General features: G+C 46.3%; 1 protein-coding gene across 1 annotated transcript in view; it reads right to left on the reverse strand.

Annotated features, from left to right (window-relative positions):
- Positions 1-18,847, reverse strand: part of LOC133542390 (papilin-like) — a 40,272-nt gene that overhangs the window by 8,190 nt on the left and 13,235 nt on the right. The window contains exons 4-11 of the mRNA XM_061886450.1: positions 12,876-12,936; positions 10,971-11,073; positions 10,769-10,899; positions 10,574-10,697; positions 10,423-10,503; positions 2,891-3,066; positions 2,698-2,821; positions 2,491-2,617 (exon numbers count right to left, since the gene is read on the reverse strand). Of these exons, the coding sequence (XP_061742434.1) occupies positions 2,491-2,617; positions 2,698-2,821; positions 2,891-3,066; positions 10,423-10,503; positions 10,574-10,697; positions 10,769-10,899; positions 10,971-11,073; positions 12,876-12,936 (927 nt within the window). The remainder of the gene's footprint in view (positions 1-2,490; positions 2,618-2,697; positions 2,822-2,890; positions 3,067-10,422; positions 10,504-10,573; positions 10,698-10,768; positions 10,900-10,970; positions 11,074-12,875; positions 12,937-18,847) is intronic.

Consider the following 18,847-nt stretch of genomic DNA (forward strand, 5'->3'; position numbering starts at 1 on the left):
GTTCCCAGGCCAGCCGGGAGACAGTCGTCCCTACGTGTCCTGGGTCTCCTACCGGTTGGACCCCATAGGGAGGGGTTCGGGTGGAATCCTGACCAGAAGCCCGAACCACCAGCAGATTTATAATGGGTTCCTCTCGAATGACAGATCTTCTCACCCTATCTCTAAGGGAGCGCCCCGCCACCCGGGGGAGGAAACTCATTTCACCCGCTTGCTGTCTTGCTTCTGGTGAGGGCGGTCATATTTTTTTCCGTTCCCTTCTTTTCCCTGCTTGCTCTCTTTGTTTTGAAATGATCCGCTGGACTCTCGACTCAGTTGACAAAATCTTTTTGACGGGGAAAAGAGGTTCCGGGGAGCCCGGCTGCCCTGTAGGAACCATTGCTGCGGCGTACGTGAGAGATTCCTGGGATAAATGGGGAATCATGTGCCTCTCAGTCCTTTCCAGAGGACGTGGGAGACATCTACCTATTTGGAACCGTGGTCGCGGGGCACCTGCTGATTGGGCTGGGATATTGCTCTGGTGTATCGTCAAATTCGTAAGACGATGGCAGCCACTCAAGGAGTCCAAAGGCTGTTCGTCGCAATGGAATGTTTAGGATCACAGACTGGGGCGATTTCTGAACGGGATTGGAAGATGGATCACATCATGGAAAAGCTTGTTGAAAGGGAAAAATTGGATATGAGAGCCAGCATGGACGAATAGAACAGACAAGCCATAGTAATGTCTGCTCGCGGAAAAACAAAAATCCTAATCTACGATTTGACTCCCTCGAATGGGCTTGACGCTGCAACAACAGGAGCAGGCTCTTCTGAAAACATCCACCGAGGACCCCCTGGATGCTTTTGACCTCTCTCCCTCCTCAACGACACCTGAGGTCGAACTTTTGCTTGAATGCAGGACGGCCCCAGGCCTATGGACACTACATCAACACACCCAAGACAATGGGCGTATACACACACCCCCACTCCCACGCCTTCACCACCACTTGACTCCCCTTTGGGGGATGGACGGCTGGCAGCGCTTTATAGCAGCCCACCCCACCCTCCCCATTTGAGAGTTGTCGTGATTATATGTAACATGTTTATGTGTGCATGGCATGGAGGTTTTTTTCCCACTCCAGACTAGGCCCCCTTAGGAGCTCCAGTCTAGATTGTACTTTTTTACTCATCTTCTTCCCTAGCGTTTTATCTTTTTCCCATCTTTTACGGGGCGCCTCGTGACCACCCATCAGCGTTCCTGTTCTGTACCCCCATACACTGTTTGTCTAATCTTGGACAGGTTTGTGCTAAAAACATAGTTTTGTTGTACTTTTGCAATGACAATAAAGTCATATCCTTGTACCCGTGATTTTGTCCTTTCGGTCATGACCCAAAACTCATGACCATAGGTGAGGACAGGAACGTAGATCGACTGGGGCGATTTCTGAACGGGATTGGAAGATGGATCACATCATGGAAAAGCTTGTTGAAAGGGAAAAATTGGATACGAGAGCCAGCATGGACGAATAGAACAGACAAGCCAAAGTAATGTCTGCTCGCGGAAAAACAAAAATCCTAATCTACGATTTGACTCCCTCGAATGGGCTTGACGCTGCAACAACAGGAGCAGGCTCTTCTGAAAACATCCACCGAGGACCCCCTGGATGCTTTTGACCTCGCTCCCTCCTCAACGACACCTGAGATGGAACTTTTGCTTGCATGCAGGACGGCCCCAGGCCTACGGACACTACATCAACACACCCAAGACAATGGGCGTATACACACACTCCCACGCCTTCACCACCACTTGACTCCCCTTTGGGGGATGGACGGCTGGCAGCGCTTTATAGCAGCAGTTGACCTCCAGGGCCCCAACCCCCCCTTTTGAGAGTTGTTGTGATTATATGTAACATGTTTATGTGTGCATGGCATGGAAGTGTTTTTCCCACTCCAGACTAGGCCACCTTAAGAGCTCCAGTCTAGATTGTATTGTTTTACTCATCTTCTTCCCCAGCGTTTTACCTTTTTCCCATCTTTTACGGGGCCTCAGCGTTCCTGTTCTGTACCCCCATACACTGTTTCTCTAATCTTGAACGGGTTTGTGCTAAAAACAAAGTTTAGTTGTACTTTTGCAATGACAATAAAGTCATATCCTTGTACCCGTGATCTTGTCCTTTCGGTCATAACCCAAAACTCATGACCATAGGTGAGGACGGGAACGTAGATCGACCGGTAAATTGAGAGCTTTGCCTTCCGGCTCAGCTCCTTCTTCACCACAACCGATCGATACAGCGTCCGCATTACTGAAGACGCCGCACCCTGTCGAGTTCACCATCCACTCCTCCCTCATTCGTGAACAAGACTCTGAGGTACTTGAACTCTTTCACATGGTAAATCTCTCGATCTTGATTTTTAAGGTGAAACTAAAAACCTTCACCGTGGGTTTTTGTTCCAATATTCACTCGTAATAATATCACCCAGTGTCTGAATAATGTCTGCAGAGAAGATGCGCACCTGTAGGTGGAGGGGCAGGCTTGTGCGTTGCAGGTCCTGTTGCTCTCGGGCCGAGCCAGAGAGGCGCAGAGGTAGTCGGGGGCGGCCTCGTTGTCCATGTTGCAGAAGACATTTCGAGACTGGTAGCCTGGGGCAGGATGACAACTTTCACGACTAGAGAAACCGCAACAAGAATTAAAGAGCGTTTCTTCAGTGCTGGTCTCCAACCTGATCCGCACTCTGTGCTGCAGGCGGACCATGAGCCGAAACGCCAGGTGTATCCCTCCCTGAGGTGTCCTACGGGAACGTAGAACTCGTACTGCACTCCTGAGTTGTGCTCCTGGCTGATCAGCTGTCAGGGGGATAAAAAAACTAAATCCCCAAACTGCTCGCATGAGTCCTGTTAAAGAGATGCTCTTACCTCCACAACGAGAGGTTCCGTGGTGGGTCCACGGCCGATGATGGTTTCAGGAGTGTGAGGGTCTCCCTCAGCACCTCGCTGGTAGTAAAGCACGGTGCCGGCGATGTTGGTCGCCCGGGAGGACTCAATGGACCAATGGCCGTTCAGGTAGTAATCTCCACGCAGGTTCTTAATGGCTGACCACACACACGTTAGATGCTAGCTAGAAATGCCAGTCGAAAAATGAAAACCATCTATCCATCCATATTCTTCTTCCGCTTATCCAAGGTCGGGTCAAGGGGGCAACAGACTAAGCAGGGAAGCCCAGACTTCCCTCTCCCCAGCCACTTTGTCCAGCTCTTCCCGGGGGATCCCGAGGCGTTCCCCAGGCCAGCCGGGAGACATAGTCTTCCCAACGTGTCCTGGGTCTTCCTCGTAGACTCCTACTGGTCGGACGTGCCCTAAACACCTCCCTAGGGAGGCGTTCCGGTGGTATCCTGACCAGATGGCTGAACCACCTCATCTGGCTCCTCTCCATGTGGAGGAGCAGCGGCTTTACTTTGAGTTCCTCCCGGATGACAGAGCTTCTCACCCTATCTCTAAGGGAAAGCTCCGCCACTCGGCGGAGGAAACTCTTTTCGGCCGCTTGTACCCGTGATCTTGTCCTTTCGGTCATAACCCAAAGCTCATGACCATAGGTGAGGATGGGAACGCAGATCGCCCAGTAAATTGAGAGCTTTGCCTTCCGGCTCAGCTCCTTCTTCACCACAACGGATTGATACAGCGTCCGCCTGTCGATCTCACGATCCGCTCTTCCCTCAACTCTTCCACATGGGCCAAGATCTTTTCCCCAACCTGGAGATGGCACTCCACCCTTTAAGGGGCGAGAACTCTGGACTCGGAGGTGCTGATTCTCATCCCAGTCGCTTCACACTCTGCTGCGAACCGATCCAGTGAAAGCTGAAGATCTTGGCCAGAAAACCATTGACTCTGACTTGGAGGTGCTGATTCTCATCCCAGTCGCTTCAAAATCTGCTGCGAACCGATTCAGTGAGAGCTGAAGTTCCTGGCCAGATGAAGCCATCAGGACCACGTCGTCTGCAAAAAGCAGAGACCTAATCCTGCCGCCACCAAACCACATCCCCTCAACGCCTTGACTGCATCTAGAAATTCTGTCCATAAAAGTTATGAACGGAATCGGTTACAAAAGGATAGCCTTGGCGAAGTCCAACCCTCACTGAAAACGGGTCTGACTTAGAACTCTGAAACAGAGAGTATGGGGTATCGGACCGTTGGATTGTGGTGGTTCGCTCCCTGTATGATCAAAGTACTCCCCACACGGTCGAATGCCTTCTCCAAGTCCACAAAGCCTATGTAGACTAGTTGGGCAAACTCCCATGCACCCTCAAGGACCCTGCCGAGAGTATAGAACCGGTCCACAGTTCCACGAACCATCTAATAAGTGTCAAAACAAGAAAACTCAACATATTCAGTAGAACCTCGATTTACGAAGGCCTCTATTTGTGCCCTTTACGGCTTCTGAAGTTTTGTACGACTTTTGATCTCCTCAATGCCCTGACTACACCTATAAATTCTATCCATAAAAGTTATGAACGGAATCGGTGACAAAGGGCAGCCGACCCTCACAGAAATCGGGTCCGACTTACTGCCGGCAATGCGGACCAAGCTCTGAAACTGATCAAACAGGGAGCGGACCGCCACAATCCAACGGTCCGATACCCCATACTCTCTAAGTACTCCCCACATGGTCGAATGCCTTCTCCAAGTCCACAAAGCCTATGTAGACTAGTTGGACAAACTCCCATGCACCCTCAAGAACCCTGCCGAGAGTATAGAACCGGTCCACAGTTCCACGAACCATCTAATAAGTGTCAAAACAAGAAAACTCAACATATTCAGTAGAACCTCGATTTACGAAGGCCTCTATTTGTGCCCTTTAAGGCTTCTGAAGTTTTGTACGACTTTTGATCTCCTCAATGCCCTGACTACACCTATAAATTCTATCCATAAAAGTTATGAACGGAATCGGTGACAAAGGGCAGCCTTGGCGGAGTCCAACCCTCACAGAAATCGGGTCCGACTTACTGCCGGCAATGCGGACCAAGCTCTGAAACTGATCAAACAGGGAGCGGACCGCCACAATCCAACAGTCCGATACCCCATACTCTCTAAGTACTCCCCACATGGTCGAATGCCTTCTCCAAGTCCACGAAGCCTATGTAGACTAGTTGGGCAAACTCCCATGCACCCTCAAGGACCCTGCAGAGAGTATAGAGCCGGTCTGCGAGATAACTCAAAATATCCAGTAGAACCTCGATTTACGAAGGCCTCTATTTGTGCCCTTTATGGCTTCTGAAGTTTTGTACGACTTTTGATCTCCACAATGCCCTGACTACACCTATAAATTCTATCCATAAAAGTTATGAACGGAATCGGTGACAAAGGGCAGCCGACCCTCACAGAAATCGGGTCCGACTTACTGCCGGCAATGCGGACCAAGCTCTGAAACTGATCAAACAGGGAGCGGACCGCCACAATCCAACGGTCCGATACCCCATACTCTCTAAGTACTCCCCACATGGTCGAATGCTTTCTCCAAGTCCACAAAGCCTATGTAGACTAGTTGGACAAACTCCCATGCACCCTCAAGAACCCTGCCGAGAGTATAGAACCGGTCCACAGTTCCACGAACCATCTAATAAGTGTCAAAACAAGAAAACTCAACATATTCAGTAGAACCTCGATTTACGAAGACCTCTATTTGTGCCCTTTACGGCTTCTGAAGTTTTGTACGACTTTTGATCTCCTCAATGCCCTGACTACACTTATAAATTCTAAAGTTATGAACGGAATCGGTGACAAAGGGCAGCCTTGGCGGAGTCCAACCCTCACAGAAATCGGATCTGACTTACTGCCGGCAACGCGGACCAAGCTCTGAAACTGATCAAACAGGGAGCGGAACGCCCAATCCAACGGTCCGATACCCCATACTCTCTAAGTACTCCCCACACGGTCGAATGCCTTCTCCAAGTCCACAAAGCCTATGTAGACTAGTTGGGCAAACTCCCATGCACCCTCAAGAACCCTGCCGAAAGTATAGAACCGGTCCACAGTTCCACGAACCATCTAATAAGTGTCAAAACAAGAAAACTCAACATATTCAGTAGAACCTCGATTTACGAAGACCTCTATTTGTGCCCTTTGCGGCTTCTGAAGTTTTGTACGACTTTGATCTCCTCAATGCCCTGACTACACCTATAAATTCTATCCATAAAAGTTATGAACGGAATCGGTGACAAAGGGCAGCCGACCCTCACAGAAATCGGGTCCGACTTACTGCCGGCAATGCGGACCAAGCTCTGAAACTGATCAAACAGGGAGCGGACCACCACGATCCAACGGTCCGATACCCCATACTCTCTAAGTACTCCCCACATGGTCGAATGCCTTCTCCAAGTCCAGAAAGCCTATGTAGACTAGTTGGGCAAACTCCCATGCACCCTCAAGGACCCTGCCGAGAGTATAGAGCCGGTCCACAGTTCCACGAACCATCTAATAAGTGTCAAAACAAGAAAACTCAACATATTCAGTAGAACCTCGATTTACGAAGGCCTCTATTTGTGCCCTTTACGGCTTCTGAAGTTTTGTACGACTTTTGATCTCCTCAATGCCCTGACTACACCTATAAATTCTATCCATAAAAGTTATGAACGGAATCGGTGACAAAGGGCAGCCGACCCTCACAGAAATCGGGTCCGACTTACTGCCGGCAATGCGGACCAAGCTCTGAAACTGATCAAACAGGGAGCGGACCGCCACAATCCAACGGTCCGATACCCCATACTCTCTAAGTACTCCCCACAGGGTCGAATGCCTTCTCCAAGTCCAGAAAGCCTATGTAGACTAGTTGGGCAAACTCCCATGCACCCTCAAGGACCCTGCCGAGAGTATAAAACCGGTCCACAGTTCCACGAACCATCTAATAAGTGTCAAAACAAGAAAACTCAACATATTCAGTAGAACCTCGATTTACGAAGGCCTCTATTTGTGCCCTTTACGGCTTCTGAAGTTTTGTACGACTTTTGATCTCCACAATGCCCTGACTACACCTATAAATTCTATCCATAAAAGTTATGAACGGAATCGGTGACAAAGGGCAGCCGACCCTCACAGAAATCGGGTCCGACTTACTGCCGGCAATGCGGACCAAGCTCTGAAACTGATCAAACAGGGAGCGGACCACCACGATCCAACGGTCCGATACCCCATACTCTCTAAGTACTCCCCACATGGTCGAATGCCTTCTCCAAGTCCAGAAAGCCTATGTAGACTAGTTGGGCAAACTCCCATGCACCCTCAAGGACCCTGCCGAGAGTATAGAGCCGGTCCACAGTTCCACGAACCATCTAATAAGTGTCAAAACAAGAAAACTCAACATATTCAGTAGAACCTCGATTTACGAAGGCCTCTATTTGTGCCCTTTACGGCTTCTGAAGTTTTGTACGACTTTTGATCTCCTCAATGCCCTGACTACACCTATAAATTCTATCCATAAAAGTTATGAACGGAATCGGTGACAAAGGGCAGCCGACCCTCACAGAAATCGGGTCCGACTTACTGCCGGCAATGCGGACCAAGCTCTGAAACTGATCAAACAGGGAGCGGACCGCCACAATCCAACGGTCCGATACCCCATACTCTCTAAGTACTCCCCACAGGGTCGAATGCCTTCTCCAAGTCCAGAAAGCCTATGTAGACTAGTTGGGCAAACTCCCATGCACCCTCAAGGACCCTGCCGAGAGTATAAAACCGGTCCACAGTTCCACGAACCATCTAATAAGTGTCAAAACAAGAAAACTCAACATATTCAGTAGAACCTCGATTTACGAAGGCCTCTATTTGTGCCCTTTACGGCTTCTGAAGTTTTGTACGACTTTTGATCTCCTCAATGCCCTGACTACACCTATAAATTCTATCCATAAAAGTTATGAACGGAAGCGGTGACAAAGGGCAGCCTTGGCGGAGTCCAACCCTCACAGAAATCGGATCCGACTTACTGCCGGCAATGCGGACCAAGCTCTGAAACTGATCAAACAGGGAGCGGACCGCCACAATCCAACGGTCCGATACCCCATACTCTCTAAGTACTCCCCACACGGTCGAATGCCTTCTCCAAGTCCACAAAGCCTATGTAGACTAGTTGGGCAAACTCCCATGCACCCTCAAGGACCCTGCCGAGAGTATAGAACCGGTCCACAGTTCCACGAACCATCTAATAAGTGTCAAAACAAGAAAACTCAACATATTCAGTAGAACCTCGATTTACGAAGACCTCTATTTGTGCCCTTTGCGGCTTCTGAAGTTTTGTACGACTTTTGATCTCCTCAATGCCCTGACTACACCTATAAATTCTATCCATAAAAGTTATGAACGGAATCGGTGACAAAGGGCAGCCTTGGCGGAGTCCAACCCTCACAGAAATCGGATCTGACTTACTGCCGGCAATGCGGACCAAGGTCTGAAACTGATCATACAGGGAGCGGACGGCCACAATCCAACGGTCCGATACCCCATACTCTCTAAGTACTCCCCACACGGTCGAATGCCTTCTCCAAGTCCACAAAGCACATGTAGACTAGTTGGGCAAACTCCCATGCACCCTCAAGGACCCTGCCGAGAGTATAGAACCGGTCCACAGTTCCACGAACCATCTAATAAGAGTCAAAACAAGAAAACTCAACATATTCAGTAGAACCTCGATTTACGAAGGCCTCTATTTGTGCCCTTTACGGCTTCTGAAGTTTTGTACGACTTTTGATCTCCTCAATGCCCTGACTACACCTATAAATTCTATCCATAAAAGTTATGAACGGAATTGGTGACAAAGGGCAGCCTTGGCGGAGTCCAACCCTCACAGAAATCGGGTCCGACTTACTGCCGGCAATGCGGACCAAGCTCTGAAACTGATCAAACAGGGAGCGGACCGCCACAATCCAACGGTCCGATACCCCATACTCTCTAAGTACTCCCCACATGGTCGAATGCCTTCTCCAAGTCCACAAAGCACATGTAGACTAGCTGGGCAAACTCCCATGCACCCTCACGGACCCTGCAGAGAGTATAGAACCGGTCCACAGTTCCACGAACCATCTAATAAGTGTCAAAACAAGAAAACTCAACATATTCAGTAGAACCTCGATTTACGAAGGCCTCTATTTGTGCCCTTTACGGCTTCTGAAGTTTTGTACGACTTTTGATCTCCTCAATGCCCTGACTACACCTATAAATTCTATCCATAAAAGTTATGAACGGAATCGGTGACAAAGGGCAGCCGACCCTCACAGAAATCGGGTCCGACTCACTGCCGGCAATGCGGACCAAGCTCTGAAACTGATCATACAGGGAGCGGACCGCCACAATCCAACGGTCCGATACCCCATACTCTCTAAGTACTCCCCACATGGTCGAATGCCTTCTCCAAGTCCACAAAGCCTATGTAGACTAGTTGGGCAAACTCCCATGCACCCTCAAGGACCCTGCCGAGAGTATAGAACCGGTCCACAGTTCCACGAACCATCTAATAAGTGTCAAAACAAGAAAACTCAACATATTCAGTAGAACCTCGATTTACGAAGGCCTCTATTTGTGCCCTTTACGGCTTCTGAAGTTTTGTACGACTTTTGATCTCCTCAATGCCCTGACAACACCTATAAATTCTATCCATAAAAGTTATGAACGGAATCGGTGACAAAGGGCAGCCTTGGCGGAGTCCAACCCTCACAGAAATCGGGTCCGACTTACTGTCGGCAATGCGGACCAAGCTCTGAAACTGATCATACAGGGAGCGGACCGCCACAATCCAACGGTCCGATACCCCATACTCTCTAAGTACTCCCCACATGGTCGAATGCCTTCTCCAAGTCCACAAAGCCTATGTAGACTAGTTGGGCAAACTCCCATGCACCCTCAAGGACCCTGCCGAGAGTATAGAGCCGGTCCACAGTTCCACGAACCATCTAATAAGTGTCAAAACAAGAAAACTCAACATATTCAGTAGAGCCTCGATTTACGAAGGCCTCTATTTGTGCCCTTTACGGCTTCTGAAGTTTTGTACGACTTTTGATCTCCTCAATGCCCTGACTACACTTATAAATTCTATCCATAAAAGTTATGAACGGAATCGGTGACAAAGGGCAGCCGACCCTCACAGAAATCGGGTCCGACTTACTGCCGGCAATGCGGACCAAGCTCTGAAACTGATCATACAGGGAGCGGACCGGCACGATCCAACGGTCCGATACCCCATACTCTGTAAGTACTCCCCACACGGTCGAATGCCTTCTCCAAGTCCACAAAGCCTATGTAGACTAGTTGGGCAAACTCCCATGCACCCTCAAGAACCTTGCCGAGAGTACAGAGCCGGTCCGCAAGATAACTCACCATATCCAGTAGAACCTCGATATACGAGAGCCTCTATTTGCGCTCTTTACGGCTTCCAAAGTTTCGTACGACTGGTTAACTCCAGAGCTTACCAAAGTAGTTGCGCGTGGGCGTGTTCTCCCTGATGCTGATGGAGGTGGCTCCGGCAGGGATGGTGAACATCTGGTTGTAGCCTGGTTGGGGACATGAGACGGCGGTTCAGTTCGTAGTACGGCTCGCTGCCTTCAGACCGAGGACAAATACCTTGGGTCGGATACTGTGTGGAGAAGGTCCTCTTGACCAGGGAGCAGGACTGTCCCCTGCCCCCGCACTGCAGGCAGGGGTCCTCCTGCTGCCGGGACTCCAGCTTGTTGTCACAGCCCATACGCTGCCACACACGGTCAGGACACAAGTGTTAGAACCGGGGGGGGGACGGCAGTGCAAACAGTTCCGCCTCACCTTGCAGACTCCCTCCACGCAGATGTCCCTGCGGCCGGGGTGACACAGCGTCCCGTCCACCACGGTGGCGCCGTGGCGGTAAAAGAAGTTCTCTCCCTTTGGCATGCAGTTGAGTTCACAGGGGTTGTCACCTGCCAGAGACCGAATAAAGAATTTTCTCTTAATTCGTTGACTTTTCCAGCTGTCAATCCAGATGTCTGACCTCCGTAATATGGCAGCCAGGTGTACCGGTTGCCCTTGAAGTCCTCCCCGTCAAACTGGGAACACTGTTCTTCGCGGAAATCCCTGGATCCCTCTGGACAGTCCTGGGTGAGGACAACGCAACACATTGGACTATTGAATACTATTCAGTACACGCCTGTTTTACGACGAAGCCACGCTGTTGTGACACGTGGCTTGGCATCGTCTTGCTGAAATAAGCAGGGGCGTCCGTGGTAACGTTGCTTGGATGACAACATATGTTGCTCCAAAACCTGTACGTACCTTTCAGCTCTAATGGTGCCTTCACAGATGTGTAAGTTACCCACTAATACACGCCCATACCATCCCAGATGCTGCCTTTTCAACTTTGTGCCTAGAACAATCCGAAAAGGTTCTTTTCCTCTTTGCTCTGGGACAGGGGTCAGGAACCTTTTTGGCTGAGAGAGCCAAGAATCCAAATATTTAAAAATGTATTTCCGTAAGAGCCATAATCATTTTTTTTAACACTGAACACAACTAAACGCGTGCATTTTTAAGTAAGCCCAACATTACTAGAGTATAATAAGTTTCGTATTCTTTGTAATAACGTTGATATTCTGAAGCCAACTGTGGAGGGGGCGTGGCCTGCGGGCCTGCAGCGAAGCGGGGGTGTGCCAGGACCGGCCTCGAAATCAGCGACAGGTGCGTAGATGGCCCACTTGGGCCTTGTTTTCTAATCACCTGTCGCTCTGTTATAAGCAGCAGCCGGGAGGAGAGACAGGGTTGGGGCCGGAGCCAGAGCGCGAGCGAGAACGAAAGAGAAAAACACAATTGCTGGAAAGCAACTGAGAGACTTTATTGAAAAATGAAAAAATATCGTAACCCTGAAAAAGGCTTTCATGTCGGTGCTTGGGGGTCTGAAGAACCCCCAGGAGGGCAAGCCCTAAAAAAACAATAATAAATAAATCATGCAATTTCTTGAACAAGTGCGGTAGAAAAAAAGGATGGATGTATTCAAATGCATGAGCATGTTTAATATTTTGAACGTTATTTTTAACATTTTGATTACAAGTGGAATTAGTCATTACTTATAGTGTTAAGCAATGTCAGCTCGGATTTATCCGAGAGCCAGAGGCAGTCATCAAAAGAGCCAGATCTGGCTCTAGAGCCATAGGTTCCCTACCCCTGCTCTGGGAGGACAGGACGTCCACAGTTTCGAAAAACACTTTGAAATGTGGACTTGTCAGAACACTTTTCCACTCAGTCCATCTTGGATTATCTTTCCGGGTGTTGTTGATAAATGGCTATCGCTTTGCATAGTAGAGTTTTAACTTGCACTTACAGATGTAGCGACCAACTGTAGTTACTGACGGTGGTTTTATGAAGTGTTCCTGAGCCCATGTGGCGATATCCTTTACACACTGATGTCGCTTTTTGATGCAGTACCGCCCAAGGGATCGAAGGTACGTAATATTAATCGCTTATTTGCAGGGATTTCTCCACATTCTCTGAACCTTTTGATGATATTACAGACCCTAGATGGTAAAATCCCTAAATTCCTTGCAATAGCTGGTTGAGAAATGTTGTTCTTAAACAATTAGCTCAGGTATTTGTTGACAAAGTGGTGACCCTCGCCCCGTCCTTGTTTGTAAACAACCGACCATTTCATGGAAGCCGCTTTTATACCCAATCATGGCAGCCACCTGTTGCCAATTAGCCTGTTCACCTGTGGGACCTTCCAAATAAGTGTTTGATGAGCATTCCTCAACTTTATCAGTATTTTTGAAACAGGCATCAAATTCCAAATGAGCTAACATTTGCAAAAAATACCGACCATTGCTATATCAGTCCAAGAAGTATCATGTCATCTTCCAAGTGGTTTGCCCAACACCGACCCTTTCATACTTAATACAAGATTCGAGTTTACCTGGGTGTTGCAGGTGAGGTAAGACTTCTCTGGTCCCACACAGTTGTGTCCTCCGTCGGCCCTGTTGGGACCCAAAAACACCTGGCATCAAGTAATGGCCAACCATCAACCATTCCATAATCACGTACTTAACTAAATAAACACTGTGTTACTGTTCAAACTATATAACGCACCTGACTGTGATGTCGGTCAGGTGTCTTTTCTGAGCTGGTATGGGGAAAACCGTTTAGTGCTTCTCAAATATTTTCTGCTACGCCCCTCCCCTAGGAAGAATAAAATAATTTGCAGCCCCCCACCAAGACTAAAAATAGTATGACAATACAATAATATATGTATGTGTGTATATATTTTGCCTCTTTGAGCTGTAATTTGACCCCCTTAAAATGCTTCAAAGTGCAAGTTAAAGCTCTACTATGCAAAGCGAAAGCCATTTATCAACAACATCCAGAAACGCCGATCTGTAATTTCACCCCCTTAACATGCTTCAAAACTCACCAAATTTTACACACACATCAGGACTGGCGAAAATTGCCATCTAATGAAAAACCAAACCCTTAAAATCAAAATTGCGCTCTAGCGCCCCCTAGGTAAAAAACCAGACAAAACTGCATGTAACTTTTGTTAGAAATGTCGTAGAGACATGAAATAAAAACCTCTATGTTTGTCTGACTTGGACCAGGGCTTGAGTAGCTTGCGGCAGCAGCCAAAGGCGGACCCGACCAACGCTGCTTGCAGCTTTAATTTTATTTGACATGCCATTGATATTTTTATTCATTATTATTATTATTATTATTTGAAACTGGATTTTGCAAGTCACTAAAGTTATATAAGCCTTGCTTGTTCAATATTCAACGTAAAACTTGTTTGGGTCCCTATTAAAAGGTTCATTTGTTCAACACTTGGCCCGCGGCTTTGTTCAGTTTAAAATTTTGGCCCACTCTATATTTGACTTTGACACCCCTGCTCTAAAGGCTTAGTGTCCACATGCGTGGACAGCACCTTTTAGCTCTTATTTCCCAAAAATGTGTACACTACTGAATTGGGGTCTTACGGCCACTTATGTGGACACTTATACTGTCATCTGGTGCTGATAGTATGTATTTGTACCATGAATTAATTAACGTGGACTCCGACTTAAACAAGTTGAAAGACTTATTCGATCAATCAATCCGGTGGTGTCAAACAATGCAATTTGGAGGGGAAAAAAAAGCGTAAAAATAAGAATTAGCATGTCACTAAACATGAAGTACACGTGTGTGTACGTATGGACTAAGTACATCATATCAAAAGGTGATTCCTAGTTTTTTTTTCTAATTAGGGTCCAATAAGCCCAAATAGCGAAGAGAAATGAAAAAAAGGTTGATATAATGGAAATAAAAAGTTGCTTTAGGATGAAACTGATTTGTCTTCCTTGTTTGATAAAAGGCCAAGTGAGTTCATGAGTTTTATACACAAAGATGTCCTTCTATTCAGGGAGATGTTTCCGAAAATAAGCAGAGTTCGCCCACAGACGACCGCAGCTCCACGTTCAGGGGCGGCTCAGCCTGGGAATAAACTTCTATTTGGAGAAGTCTTCCCCCAAAAATAAGCAGCAGGGAACCACAATGAGGACGTGTGACTTTCCACACCAGCTCTTGAGGTGGGAAATAAACGCCGGGAGACGTCTTTAAATGCTCTCCCGCAGACGGCGGGCAGAAAAACACGAGCGGTTTGAGTTGGACGCTTGAAGAGGACCTCACAGACAAGTAATAAGAACTGAAACTGCAAAACGGGTCTGACTCACCCACCAAAGTCTGGGATTGTTAAAACCGAGTTATTGATGTTTGTTTTGTAGCAAACAATCAGGTCAAAGTTTGACGCCATGCCACGCCCACATCTTATGGCATAGGAATAATTGGTTCGCAATTTATCATCACCTATATGTGTAGTATCTGTCATTTTAATCACAACTCATTTGGTCAAAGTCCCTAGGCGAAAATTGGTAAAGTACGACCCCTTTTTTTCGCCCAAAAAATGGTAAAAAAACATCCGACCTAAGTTTGGCGCCATGCCACGCCCACATCTTATGACATAAGAGTAAATGGTTCGCAATTTATCATCACCTATATGTGTAGTATCTGTCATTTTAATCACGACTCATTTGGTCAAAGTCCGTAGGCGAAAATTGTTCAAGTACAACCCCTTTTTTTGGTCAAAAAATGGCAAAAAATCATCGAAGCAAAGTTTGCCGCCATGCCACGCCCACATCTTATGGTGTCGGTAAAATTGGTTCGCAATTTATCATTACCTATATGTGTAGTATCTGTCATTTTAACCACAACTCATTTGGTCAAAGTCCCTAGGCGAAAATTGTTAAAGTACGACCCCTTTTTTTCGCTGAAAAATGAGGAAAAACCATCGGAGCAAAATTTGGTGTCATGCCAAGCCCACATCTTATGGCGTAGGAGTAAATGGTTCGCAATTTATCATCACCTATATGTGTAGTATCTGTCTTCTTAACCACGACTCATTTGGTCAAAGTCCCTAGGCGAAAATTGTTAAAGTGCGACCCCTTTTTTTCCGCTGAAAAATTAGAAAAAACCATCGGAGCTAAGTTTGGTGCCATGCCACGCCCACATCTTATGGCGTAGGAGTAAATGGTTTGAAATTTATCATCACCTATATGTGTAGTATCTGTCATTTTAACCACGACTAATTTGGTCAAAGTCCCTAGGCGAAAATTGTTAAAGTACGACCCCTTTTTTGTTGCCAAAAAATGGCGAAAAATCATTGGAGCTAAGTTTGGCGCCATGCCACGCCCACATCTTATGAAGTACGAGTAATTGGTTCGCAATTTATCATCACCTATATGTGTAGCATCTGTCATTTTAACCACGACTCATTTGGTAAAAGTCCCTAGGCGAAAATTGTTAAAGTACGACCCCTTTTTTGTTGCCAAAAAATGGCGAAAAATCATTGGAGCTAAGTTTGCCGCCATGCCACGCCCACATCTTATGGCGTCGGTAAAATTGGTTCGCAATTTATCATCACCTATATGTGTAGTGTCTGTCATTTTAACCACGACTAATTTGGTCAAAGTTCCTAGGCGAAAATTGTTAAAGTACGACCCGTTTTTTTTTCACTAAAAAATGAGGAAAAACCATCGGAGCTAAGTTTGGCGCCATGCCACGCCCACATCTTATGGTGTAGGAAAAATTGGTTCGCAATTTATCATCACCTATATGTGTAGTATCTGTCTTCTTAACCACGACTAATTTGGTTAAAGTCCGTAGGCGAAAATTGTTAAAGTACGACCCCTTTTTTTCGCCCCAAAAATGGTAAAAAACCATCGGAGCTAAGTTTGGCGCCATGCCACGCCCACATCTTATGGCGTAGGAGTAAATGGTTCGCAATTTATCATCACCTATATGTGTAGTATCTGTCATTTTAACCACGACTCATTTGGTCAAAGTCTTTAGGCGAAAATTGTTAAAGTACGACCCCTTTTTTTCACCCAAAAAATGGTAAAAAACCATCCGAGCTAAGTTTGGCGCTATGCCACGCCCACATCTTATGGCGTAGGAGTAAATGGTTCGCAATTTACCATCACCTATATGTGTAGTATCTGTCATTTTAACCACAACTCATTTGGTCAAAGTCCCTAGGCGAAAATTGTTAAAGTACGACCCCTTTTTTTTCGCTGAAAAATGAAAAAAAACCCATCAGAGCAAAGTTTGGCGCCATACCACGCCCACATCTTATGACGTAAGAATTTTTTCTTCACAAATGATCATCACCTATATGTGTAGTGTCTGTCATTTTAACCACAACTCATTTGGTCAAAGTCCCTAGGCGAAAATTGTTAAAGTGCGACCCCTTTTTTGTTGCCAAAAAATGGCGAAAAATCATTGGAGCAAACTTTGCCGCCATGCCACGCCCACATCTTATGGTGTCGGTAAAATTGGTTCGCAATTTATCATCACCTATATGTGTAGTATCTGTCATTTTAACTGTGACTCATTTGGTCAAAGTCCCTAGGCGAAAATTGTTAAAGTGCGACCCCTTTTTTTCGCTGAAAAATTAGAAAAAACCATCGGAGCTAAGTTTGGTGCCATGCCACGCCCACATCTTATGGCGTAGGAGTAAATGGTTCGCAATTTATCATCACCTATATGTGTAGTATCTGTCATTTTAATCACAACTCATTTGGTCAAAGTCCCTAGGCGAAAATTGTTAAAGTACGACCCCTTTTTTGTTGCCAAAAAATGGCGAAAAATCATTGGAGCTAAGTTTGGCGCCATGCCACGCCCACATCTTATGAAGTACGAATAATTGGTTCGCAATTTATCATCACCTATATGTGTAGCATCTGTCATTTTAACCACGACTCATTTGGTAAAAGTCCCTAGGCGAAAATTGTTAAAGTACGACCCCTTTTTTTCGCCAAAAATATGGTAAAAAACCATCGGAGCTAAGTTTGGCGCCATGCCACGCCCACATCTTATGACGTAAGAATTTTTTTCTCACAAATGATCAACACCTATATGTGTAGTATCTGTCTTCTTAACCACGACTCATTTGGTCAAAGTCCCTAGGCGAAAATTGTTAAAGTGCGACCCCTTTTTTTCGCTGAAAAATTAGAAAAAACCATCGGAGCTAAGTTTGGCGCCATGCCACGCCCACATCTTATGGCGTAGGAGTAAATGGTTTGAAATTTATCATCACCTATATGTGTAGTATCTGTCATTTTAACCACGACTCATTTGGTCAAAGTGCCTGGGCGAAAATTGTTAAAGTACGACCCCTTTTTTTCGCCCCAAAAATGGTAAAAAACCATCGGAGCTAAGTTTGGCGCCATGCCACGCCCACATCTTATGGCGTAGGAATAATTGGTTCGCAATTTATCATCACCTATATGTGTAGTGTCTGTCATTTTAACCACAACTCATTTGGTCAAAGTCCCTCGGCGAAAATTGTTAAAGTACGACCCCTTTTTTTCGCCCCAAAAATGGTAAAAAAACATCGGAGCTAAGTTCGGCGCCATGCCACGCCCACATCTTATGGCGTAGGAAACATTGGTTCGCAATTTATCATCACCTATATGTGTAGTATCTGTCATTTTAACCACGACTCATTTGGTCAAAGTCCCTAGGCGAAAATTGTTAAAGTACGACCCCTCTTTTGTTGCCAAAAAATGGCGAAAAATCATTGGAGCTAAGTTTGGCGCCATGCCACGCCCACATCTTATGGCGTAGGAAAAAATGGTTCGCAATTTATCATCACCTATATGTGTAGTATCTGTCATTTTAACCACGACTCATTTGGTCAAAGTCCCTAGGCGAAAATTGTTAAAGTACGACCCCATTTTTTCGCCAAAAAAATGGTAAAAAACCATCGGAGCTAAGTTTGGCGCCATGCCACGCCCACATCTTATGGCGTAGGAATAATTGGTTCGTAATTCATCATCACCGATATGTGTAGTGTGTGTCATTTTAACCACAACTCATTTGGTCAAAGTCCCTAGGCGAAAATTGTTAAAGTACGACCCCTTTTTTTTCGCTGAAAAATGAAAAAAAAACCATCAGAGCAAAGTTTGGCGCCATGCCACGCCCACATCTTATGACGTAAGAATTTTTTCTTCACAAATGATCATCACCTATATGTGTAGTGTCTGTCATTTTAACCACGACTCATTTGGTAAAAGTCCCATAGGCGAAAATTGTTAAAGTACGACCCTTTTTTTTTGCCCAAAAAATGGTAAAAAACCATCGGAGCTAAGTTTGGCGCCATGCCACGCCCACATCTTATGGCGTCGGTAAAATTGGTTCGCAATTTATCATCACCTATATGTGTAGTGTCTGTCATTTTAACCACGACTCATTTGGTCAAAGTCCCAAGGCGAAAATTGTTAAAGTATGACCCCTTTTTTTCACCCTAAAAATGGTAAAAAACCATCCGAGCTAAGTTTGGCGCTATGCCACGCCCACATCTTA

Source organism: Nerophis ophidion, linkage group LG24, assembly GCF_033978795.1.
Source record: "Nerophis ophidion isolate RoL-2023_Sa linkage group LG24, RoL_Noph_v1.0, whole genome shotgun sequence".
Classification (NCBI taxonomy): Eukaryota; Metazoa; Chordata; class Actinopteri; order Syngnathiformes; family Syngnathidae; genus Nerophis; species Nerophis ophidion.